This window comes from Gossypium hirsutum, chromosome D02 (assembly GCF_007990345.1).
Source record: "Gossypium hirsutum isolate 1008001.06 chromosome D02, Gossypium_hirsutum_v2.1, whole genome shotgun sequence".
In the NCBI taxonomy this organism is placed as follows: domain Eukaryota; kingdom Viridiplantae; phylum Streptophyta; class Magnoliopsida; order Malvales; family Malvaceae; genus Gossypium; species Gossypium hirsutum.
The window spans coordinates 37,921,665-37,933,034 of NC_053438.1; the positions used below are offsets into that span (position 1 = coordinate 37,921,665).

Consider the following 11,370-nt stretch of genomic DNA (forward strand, 5'->3'; position numbering starts at 1 on the left):
AAACTTTTCAATTTTTTTGGTACAACTCGCGCATCATTGAGAGGAGCAAATAACTGCGAACATGCATTACAGAAGACAACATTTCAATAGTTTGAACCTAAACAATTTTTATAGTAGACAACACTTCAATAATTCCAACCTAAACCAATTTTATGAAAGATGAACACGCAGTTAATAAAGTAGAATTTGTTATAATAATAATAAAAAGTCAAGAAGCAGCGAGACACGGTGGGAGTTCTTTTTAACCCTAAACGTCAAGATCAAATCCTCAATATTAAACCTTCGAAATCAAGAAATGGAAGACTAGACGGAATTTTGGCAGGCTGTTGCATCCTCTACGAATTGTGTGGCAGTTATGCGTTTATATGTGGCTAAATTTTTACCTCATTTGGGGGCCATATTCTGTATACTTAAATTCTTTTCTTGGGTCCTACCTGTCCATTTTTCTTTCCTTGCTTTCACAAAACAATTTATTCAAGAAGTTAAACTTTAAACCGAAAAACAATAAAAAGAATGGTGAAATGTTAATCAGTAAATTCATTAACTTTCACCTTCTGAATAGAAATATTATGGTGATATTTTAATATTGTGCATGGCAGGAGGTAATTTTGTACTGTTCTTTTGCATGTTATCAATTACTATGTCTTTATTATATCTTCCTGTAATTGATCATGAACAAGGGTCTCAGCTACTCAACATTAATGCTGTATTTCTCTTGATAGATTTTGTGTTTTGTGTTACTATTTAGAAGAGGTAAAAGCTAAAAGATTTTGTGGGTTCTCTTGGCCTTTGAACAATTAAGAAATTCATTGTGAAGGTGTCTTCTGATTTTTTATCTATGTTTGTTACCAGAACAAGGCTTTTTTGACTATATTTTTTTAACGTGAATGCATTTTATAATGTAAATATGTCATGTCATAAATTTATCTCTCCATTTTTGAGTAATATATATATATAGCATAAAGGTTATTCTCTCTTTTTTATTCTCACAAATCATTAGTCAACATCATATGTAATTTCATCAGATGCAAAACATCTTCATCCTAACAAATTCAATATAATCTTTCAACTTTATGTCCCTTAATTAGTTCGGAATTTTTTATAAAAGAAGAAAAGTTTAGAATTACGCATCCAATGAATTTTCTTTATTTTATTCATTTGCAAACAATGGTGTAAGAGAGAGAAGAGCTGAATCGTCATGATTGTGGTAGGAGCCATAAATCGAAGCCAAGCGAAAAAAAATTATAAATTCAGAAAACATAAGAATTAGAAAAAAAGGAAACTTGGCTACACTTCAAACGAAGTCCACAGCTCAATAAGGTTAAAAATATACATATATATCAAACAAGACATGGGTAGCAACAGTAAAGAGATTTTTGAAGTGATAGAGGTACCGTTGTTGGTTAGGTTATAGCCATATATCGAATGGTGAAAGTTGGATGAGGGGCGTAATAAGACCGACTGGCACCCTTAATCCATATGATAATGGAAGCATCCATGTTTAATCAGATATCCTGATTTTGTTTAGGAAGTTCATAGACCGAATTCAAACTCTGGGTTTTTTTTTCTTTTGAGATCATGTATCAATTATTAAGTGAGAAGGTGGAGTGATATTAGTGAAGTTAAGAAAGGGAAGACGAGGATAGGACATGAAACGAGTGAGTGCATGAGGCAAGAAAGGAAAGCATTGATTGAGATAGAGATGGACAGATGGGGCTCAAAGACAAAACAGACCAGCTCTTCTTGGGTCCTTAAAACAGGAGTTTTTGTTTCGGCTTTTCAATCTTACATTTTTTTTTACAAAAGATGATGGAAAAAAGAAAGAAATAAACTTAAAAATTAAAGAAGTTTGAAATGGATACGCATTCAAATACAGAGGACTGAAACTGATAAAAGGATAATGGATGGGAAAGAGGTCTAATGCACGATACCTGTTGGTGGTTAGGTGGTAGTCCCTGCCCTGCCCCCCCTTTTGGACCCATTCCCTAGATTCCTTCTCTCTCTTTCTCTCATTGTAAATCCCCTTCACTTTACACCCCAAAACATATCTAATCATCCATGAATGATCCAACTCATTTCTCTTTTCTCTTAAGCAACTCTTATTCTCTTCACACACCCATTACACCATAAAATATCACAATTTTCTCTTTCTAAGAAACCCTAAACTCTTTTTCACCCATATGAACACTTTGCTTTTCTTCTTAATTAATTTGTTTAAACAAAAACAAGATCAAATTTGGTTAGGCCTATTTTATGTATATTATATTATTTTTCCTCTTTCTAAGTCACCCAGTTCACATTATTAAAACATGAATACGCCATTGTCTCTTAAGTGGTAGAGAAAAAAAGACTAATAAAATGAAAATGACCTCAAATAATTGGAGTTAGGATGGTATTGGAATCACTCTTTGATAATGTTTTCGGAGGCATCACATTACTATTACCAGGTTTAGTTCCCATTTAATTTTCTAACTATGCCTTCTTTTTCTTTTCTCACTTTTGTCCTAAACAAGCAAATGCGTGTTTCAAAATTTGTTGCTATTTTTTTTAAACCACTTCTTACGAAATTTTGTTTACTGTTTTTTTTTTTTTAAATGACATCTTTTCCCTCTGCGATAGCAAAAGCAAAGTCCTATTTTTTTAAAAACATATTCCTTAATCAAATAAATCCATCCTGATATAAGGAGAAGCAGAACTGTATTCATCATTCATGCATATCTCTCTTTCCCCTCTCAGAAAATATATTATACAAGAAAGATAGCTTTTTTGCAAGTAGTTGATAAGGTATATAAGCTATCCCCTTTTAACAAATCACTGCATCACCTTCCAATTCAATAAATTCCAATTTTCCTTATTATTTCATAATCAAATCTATCTTCTGCTTTTCTCACATTAAACTTTGTGTCCAATCCTAGCCGAGGATCTGTTGCATAGCCTTCTTTCCTCGAACAACAGCATGACAGTCATCAGATGATGAACATAGAGTTTTGTTAGTAGTAGTAGAGGCTTATTAAGACCCTGACTGCTGTGCTGGGTCATGTCTTGCAATGGGATGGCTTTTTTCCCAGCAAATTTCATGCTCCAATCTCCTCATGAAGAAGATCATCAACCCTCAACTTCTATCAATCAAATGCTTCCTTCTTGCCCGCCCCAAGACTTCCACGGTATTTTTTTTATATCTATCTATCTCTACTGAATAGAAAAAAATAAGGGTTTAGCAGTTTATATATGAAAAGTATATATGATTGAAGATTTTGATTTTTCCTTTTAGGTGTGGCATCATTTCTTGGGAAGAGATCAATGTCATTTTCAGGGATAGATGTGTGCGAAGAAGCAAATGGGGAGGATGATTTATCAGATGATGGTTCACAGGCAGGAGAAAAGAAGAGGAGACTTAACATGGAACAGGTTAAGACTCTTGAGAAGAACTTTGAGTTGGGTAATAAGCTTGAACCTGAGAGAAAAATGCAGCTGGCTCGGGCTCTTGGTTTGCAACCAAGGCAGATTGCTATTTGGTTTCAAAACAGAAGAGCTAGATGGAAAACCAAGCAGCTTGAAAAAGACTATGATCTCCTTAAGAGACAGTACGAAGCAATCAAAGCAGATAATGATGCACTCCAAACTCAGAACCAAAAGCTGCATGCTGAGGTAATAATCTTAACTAAATATACATACGTCTTCATTCACCTTTCTGTTTTTATTTTTTCTTTATCATGTCGTCCTTGCTTTATGTTAAGAAACGCTTTAAAGTTTCTATTTCATCAAACGAGTATACAGTTGAATAATTGAGTTTGAAGACTATGATCTATTATGATCATGCTTTATTGACTTTCTAGGGTGTCATGATTTTTAGAACCTTATTTCTGCCAGTACTTTCCTGAACAAAACCTGTTTTCTTGTCACATGTTTACTATACTTTATGATGGGCTGATTAATCATGGTTTTGAAGCTCATGGCAATAAATAGGGATCTTTCTTTCAAGTTACAATAAACCTGGGATATCTTCTCTCACTTATATATATATATATAAATTTCTTTGGTTGGGAAATGGTCTCATTCTTTTATTTTGAAAGACCATAGGACTAGTATCAAATTATAAATTCAGCCTCTTAATTAAAATCCACAGTAGGCAGCTGGGGAAATATTTGGCTATTTAGTAGTATTATTAGTTTCTTCGTCTTTGAATGGATGCAGATAATGGCACTGAAGAGCAGAGAACCAACTGAGTCTATCAACCTCAATAAAGAAACTGAAGGCTCTTGCAGTAACAGAAGTGAGAACAGCTCAGATGTAAAGTTGGATATCTCAAGAACACCAGCAATTGACAGCCCCTTATCTACTCATCCAACAAGCAGAACCTTCTTCCCAACATCCATTAGGCCAACAGGTGGTGCTGCACAACTATTCCAAACCTCATCGTCAAGGCCTGATCACCATCATCCATGTCAAAAGATGGATCAAATGGTTAAAGAAGAAAGCCTCAGCAACATGTTCTGCACCATTGAAGATCAAACTGGGTTTTGGCCATGGCTTGAGCAACCACATTTCAATTGATTCATAGTGTGAACTCATTGACCATGCTGTCAAACTTGGAACGTTCTTGATCTAAAGAGGGAAACTGCTGGTTATATATAATCATAATATTGAATGTTTTGGTACCTTCAGAGTGGTGTATAAAAGTTGAATTATATTCAGTTTAAGACTTTTCATCAGGAGGGGCTGAAAAGATAATTATGGAGGAATAAAAGTGTGTGTTTTGGGTTATATATATTTATATCAGGTTTGCTAGGCTTATTAGAGAGAGAGATGTTTTCTAGGTTAGATTAATGCGAGACGAATTTCCAAGTTAATAATAACTTAGTAATTTTGCTGGTGATGACTAGTTGGTTTGCAGCAGCATGCAGCTCTAGCTAGCCTAGCATGGGCCATGAAAACAATAAAAAAGGGGATTCTCTCTTGGTTCCATATTTTATTATTCTTTTTTTCGTTTATTGCTTTGGAATCAATCATGCATGTCTTTTGTGATGATATGTTTTTAGCTGATTTCATCATCTAGTACTAATGGTGAACAAAATCTACTTGAAGTTAATTATAAAGTATTCTATCCCCTTTATTTGTAAAAAAAAAATGAGGAAAGAGAGTATCCAACACACATTTCAAGGGAAGAAGATGACAAATAGATGAATGGCAGAAGAAAACAAGGAGAGTTGGAAAATGGTCATCCTCGTGAAGGGGACGTAGGCAATGGCAAATCTTGTGCTGACAAACAAGGGAATGGCATCCAAAAGCCAATGTAGCCCACCTTTTGGCTTTTGACGCTACACAACACTGCCAACACTCTTTCTTACCTTTTTATTTGTTTTATTTTATTTTGAGTCTTTGATTGCTGCAGCAACCAAAATAATAAATAATAAATAATAATAGAACTCATGTGACCCACTTACTGTCGCCCACTCCCTAGCATCCAACAAAGTCCTCCTCCTTTACCCCACTTTCATGATTCTCCTTTTCTCCATCTCCATCTCCATCTCCATCTCCCCTTCCTTTCCCTTCTTTCTTCTTCTACTACTACTCCTTTCAATTCCTTCTTTTCAGTGACAGATGCTAAGTTATTGTCAATTACATCACTTCTTTTTCTCAGTTGATCCAAACCAGCAATGTTGATTCCAATTCTAGCCTTAAAAAAATAAATTAATCTTTATATATTAAATAAATGAGTAAAATAGTCTATTTGTTAAAATTACACCATTAAATATTTGTTTTGGTGTTTATTATAAGACATGATAACAAATATAACCTTCAATTTTTACACATTTATTTAATTTAACCTCTACTCTTTTATTGAAAATAAATTAGAAAATTTTGAAACTAATAAGATTAAAAGGATCTAAAAGACCTTCATAAAAAATTAAAAAAATGAATTAAACCCTTTTAAAATTAAAAAAAATATTTTAAAAATCATAAAAATGATAATTTTGTTATTAAAAATAAAAATACCAACCAATAAAATTCAATGGCTATAACATTTTTATTGGGTTTGTATTGTTATTTTTAATAAAACTTTTATAATTTTATAACTTTAAAATTTTTATAAATTTTATTTATAAATTTTATGGTTTTTTAAATAATTTTTAAAGGGCTTAATTTATCTATTTTTTAAATTTGTTATTAAGGCTTTTTTTTACCCTTTAGCCTCATTAGTTTTAAAATTTTCTAATTTACTTCCAATAAAAGAGTATGGGTCAAATTGAATAAATATGTAAAGGTTGAGGGTTATATTTATTATTATTCCTTATATATAAACACCAAAACAAACATCTACTGTGAAATTTGAACGGAAGGACTATTTTACTCACTCATCTAATATACATGATTAATTTACTTATTCTTTTAATACAGAAATTAAAATGCAATCCAAAATATAATATAAAGATTTTGTGATAATTTTACCTGAGCCCCAGTAAGTATAATTTGTTATCGTTAATCATCATATGCAATTGAAATTCAAGGAAACCTAGTAGCGGATTAATTGTAAACAACTTATTTTCACCGTTTTGATTCATCATCAAAGCTTCTTATTTTTTTCTGTCTATGCCCGAATTGAAACATCATATTCATATGTGGATAAGAGCATCAAGTTTGTCACTGTACTCACTGCTTTCAGTTTGTGATATGGACATCGTTTTAGTAAGTTAGTGGCAATCGAATAGGATGGATGATCTGTATGTCACGGTGGTACAGTGGTATTAAATGAATAATTTTTTATCTAACTTGGGTTGGCCACAATGTGTAACACATGGAAACAAGAAAAAGTACAACTAGGGTTTGAAGTGAAATATTGGAAATGGAGACAAGTGAGAAAAAAAAAACAATTTTGTTTTGGTCCTTGCTTGCATAGGATTCTTTCCTATATTACATATATTAACATATAAAGAAAAACCTATAATGCTGATTAGCTAGTGCTTAATCAATGTAATTTCATTTGGTGGACTCCATAAACAAATATGGAGACAGATGGATCAGAAAATCATACAAATACACTTAGATTCTGGGATTATAATTTGCCAATAACCACAAATAGATGTGCAAGAAAATTGTTTGTTAGTTTACTTTTAAATTAGTGTATTTGAAATATTGTTCTTATTTTTTATGGGATCATGTGAAGAGATTTGAGATAATCTTCGTTTGGCAACATGTCTGGAAACCTTGGAAATTGGTTAATATCGTTTTAAAATGCCAACATGGATTAGAGGTTTTAAAATATGTTTAGTGACAAATAAAGAATAATTAAGAATTTAAGGGGTAATGCTAGTTGAGTAGAGCTTGTTTCCTGGCCACGTGCATACTGATTTTAATTCTTTTAATTTGAGGAAGGATTTATTAATTATTAGGAATAATAATAATGCTATGATTAAGAATAGAAGTAAGAAGACGAGGATTCCTCCAATCCCTGCCTGCATGTCCGTGATTATTAGTTATTTACAGCATTTTTTAAATGTTTGTAATGGGTTTTTTCTTTAATTACAATTCGCAACACCACAACAAAAACAAATAAGTAAAGCTAATGTCAAGAAACTGAAACACAAATCATTGCCATAGAGCGCGCTAATCTGTCTATCTCCTTTTATAGCGTACGTGTTCTCTTCATCGAAATCTGTTCTACATTCAGAAGATGGGAAATATCCGATTTCCGCTGCACTGAATTTGAAGTACTTAATGCTTTCTTTCATTTTTTATCCCTAGTAATAACAGTAGCCCTACTTATTGTCAGAGCTTCTAGTTTGGACAAAACATGTCTTAATATTAAAAGACCAAAATGCTTTAATGTTGAAAAGTGGTCAACCATGTTTGCTATAATGGTTTTGTTGAGTGCATACAGCTTGTATACATGCTATAACAATTGTACATGCTGCAATAGTTGCAATGTAATTTAGTTTAGTTAAAAATTAACTAACTTAGTGATAGATTTATGTGTTTAGGTAGTTGAATGACTTATTTGATTAGCTTATTATATTGTACAATTAATATTTCACAATTTACTAGGTTGATTAGTGGTGTTGTGTTTAGTAAGATGATTGTCTATAAAAATCATGTATTGCTTTGTTAATGGTAATGAAAATCAATTTTTCATTCCATGTTGCATGTTTGTGTGCAACTAAATTATATCAAACTTTTTGCTACTTTGTTCTCTGTCTTGTTCAAAACCTCCAACACTTAAACTATAAGTCATAAGTGTATTTCTCATTATTAGAGGTAATATCGCTCCAAAACCCCGAGATATTGTGTTCGCTACAATAGTTATACCAATAAACATTGGCCACATTTGTAAGGCTTTAGATACTGTCAAAACTCTATTAGTGGCAGTTAATATCAACAGGCCTATGCTATTCACACTTCAAGGTTGGGTTGCAATACATTTTTTAAAAGCCTTAGTAATTTAGTTTTCAAAATAACCCCCTTCGAATAACAATACATGGATTTGCACACTCATTTTTAAAACATACTTCATTCTTGTGCTTCCTTATTTGCCGCAAAATTAAGGCACACTTCTCCCATACCACAGCTAACTAAGCTATTTCTCTCATCCAACCGACTGAGTTACCCATTCTTCCACATTGGACTGTTGAATACAATCTACTTGAATACCAATACTGGTTCCAAACCAAACAGCCGTAGCGACTGGACAATGTCTTAATAGATGATCTAACGTTTCTTCCTGCACACCACACATCAAACATTTGGCTTCACACATAATATGATGTTTCCTAAGTTCTGATCTTATGGATAGAAAATTACTACAGAGACTCCATAAGAATATAAGTACTCTAAAAGGAAGTTTTAATTCCCATAGCCTCTTCCAATTAAAATATTATTGCGCTATTACCTCACTTGCGGTAGTCGACAAGAATAAATCCCAATATGCACATTTACACTGAACTGACCAATGAAACTAGTTTCTAGACATATTGATCTTGGCCAACTCTAATTGAAAAAGATCGTGTACTAATTTCAACTTGCCATTGCGATCCCAATTGATTTTGCATTGTCATTATAGCCCATGCTTGTTGATTTGTGTCCTGCACAGCTGTCATCGGCATACCTAGCAATTGGTACGTATTCCCTTAGTAGTAAACAATACCATTATTTAACACTGCCACCTGCTCCACTCTTGAATTTTATATCAAGATATGACTTATATAAATCTCTACCCCTTAAAATATTCTTCCACATCCAAGAGTCAGAACTCTTTGGTCGGACCTCAAAAAAATGTTAAGTTGTACAATATTTGATTAGAAGAACTGATTATGTGAATGAATATGCCTTCGTGATAAACTTCCATGCCTGGTTGCATAAGAGAGCGTCGTTGACCATCAACTGCATTATTCGTATGCCTAGACCATCCAAATGGTTCGGTTTGCATATCCAATCCCATCCACACATATGCAAGTTCCTCTCCTCAGTTTAGTGACCCACCAAAGGGCTTGAAATATTTTCTCCATCTGGTTCGTTATTACTTTTGGAGCTTAGGCGGAAGAAATAGAATAGAGCGGAATAGACGATAAGGTAGACTAAATTAAAGTGAGTCTTCCTCTTTGTAGATCAACTTAGATTTTCACCCAAATTTTGGCTTGCAAACGATCAATGGTCTATTAATAGAATTGATTCTTCTTGTTTTAGCAACCCTATCTAGCATTCAAGATACTTCCATGGTCTTTCACTCTCTATGCCTCCAATATGCCCAAAGTTCAATGCTTTCTTTGTTCTTTGCCTGCTTTACGTAGATATAATTATGATTTATTTCAATTAATATATATCCCCAAGATATTACAATAGAAATTAAGGTTTCGTTTAATATTTTTGCAATGTTGCAATGGAGCATTGAAAAAAAAAGAAGATAAAAATCACCCGCAAATGATAAATGTGAAATTGACAGATACTATATACTGATTCTTATAACTTCAATCCCACCTTTTCATTCTACTCGCATCAACATAAGCGACAAAATATTATGGCCCATAAGAAAGAGATACGGTGATAAGGATTCACCTTGCCTCTCTAACCCCTCTTTGGACTAAAGGGCGTCGTAGGACTACAATTGATTAAAATATTATACGGCATGGTGTTAACACATTGATGAACTAACTGTCGTCGGTGTCGTTTGAACCCATGTATTTCGTGACTAGAAGAAGAAATTCCCAACCACCCTATTATTAGCCATCGCTCTTGAGCATATCTTGTAAATGACATTGCACAAACTAATGGGTCCGTGACTCAATAAGGAGATTTGTATATGATCTTTTGTAACTAGGGAAACCAAAGTTTATTCATCTCTTTTAAAAGAAACTAGAGTTCAGAAACTCAAACATGCCTATGTCATCAACAGGTCTAAATATCCCAATAGTTTTTTTATAGAAGAACTCCAATTTACCATCAGTACCTAGGGCTTTCATCAGATTAATCTAAAACGCAATTATTCATATATCCTCAATTGTAAATATGATAATGATAAAACCAAAAAAGAGAGGTACAAAGGAAGAATAATAGATAAAATTGGATAAGAAAGAAGAGAGGAGAGACTTGATGAAAATTGTGATAACCGATTGCTTAACCTCCCACCCAATTTACAACTAAATATATTAGGAAAAGAAAATAAATAAAAACAGTTTAAATTTTGTTAAAACTAACGGTGCAGGCGTTACATCAAAAATGCCCCGTTTTCATCCAAGCTTGTAGCTCACCGTTTCATTAATTCAAACTAAAACGCATCATTTCCCTCTTTTTTCTCTTAAGTTTCCATATTTCAGATTTGACCCGTATCAAATACCTCCTTCTCAAAATGATCCTTATCCTTAAGGATCACTATGAGGAAAGTTCTCCTTCAGTTGCTATAGAGGCGCCTAGCTGGAATCTTTTGGAAAAGAATTTACCCACTCCACTAATACTTCAGTCACAACATGATGGCCTTGTTTAACATTATTCTATCAATGATTTTGGTCGATTCCCTAGCCCAATCACCATAAGCATCCATTATAGGTAAAGTAGGGTGAGCTTGAACTACTCTCACATGTCTCTTGAGTTGAGAAACATGAAAAGTGGGATGCACTCGAGACCCTGGAGGTAGTTGTAGTCTGTAAGCCACATTGCCCGCCTAGGATTCTATCATGAAAGGGCCAAAAAACTTGGGAGAAATCTTCTAATTCATTACTCTCATTATCGAATGCTATCTATAAGTTTGTAACTTCAAATAAACCAAGTCTACTTTCTCAAACTGCCTATCAGATCTGTGTTTATCGTTTGTTGCTTCATTCGACCATGGGCCCCTTTTAAGTGAAACTTCATCAATTTTTTTGCTACTTCACGATGTTGGAG

At 33.3% G+C, this 11,370-nt stretch overlaps 1 protein-coding gene across 2 annotated transcripts; it reads left to right on the forward strand.

The window, feature by feature from the left end:
* Window positions 1-2,051: 2,051 nt before the first annotated feature.
* LOC107910293 (homeobox-leucine zipper protein ATHB-13) lies at window positions 2,052-4,965 on the forward strand. Of its 2 annotated transcripts, none has more exons than XM_016838100.2 (4): window positions 2,052-2,784; window positions 2,916-3,164; window positions 3,272-3,648; window positions 4,195-4,965. In XM_016838100.2, exons 2-4 carry the CDS (start codon window positions 3,038-3,040, stop codon window positions 4,552-4,554), a joined length of 864 nt encoding a protein of 287 aa, XP_016693589.2. In that variant the 5' UTR covers window positions 2,052-2,784; window positions 2,916-3,037; the 3' UTR covers window positions 4,555-4,965. The 2 variants fall into 2 exon arrangements, with proteins under 2 accessions (XP_016693589.2, XP_016693590.2); XM_016838101.2 differs by having other exon boundaries at window positions 2,315-2,447.
* The last annotated feature ends 6,405 nt before the right edge of the window (window positions 4,966-11,370 follow it).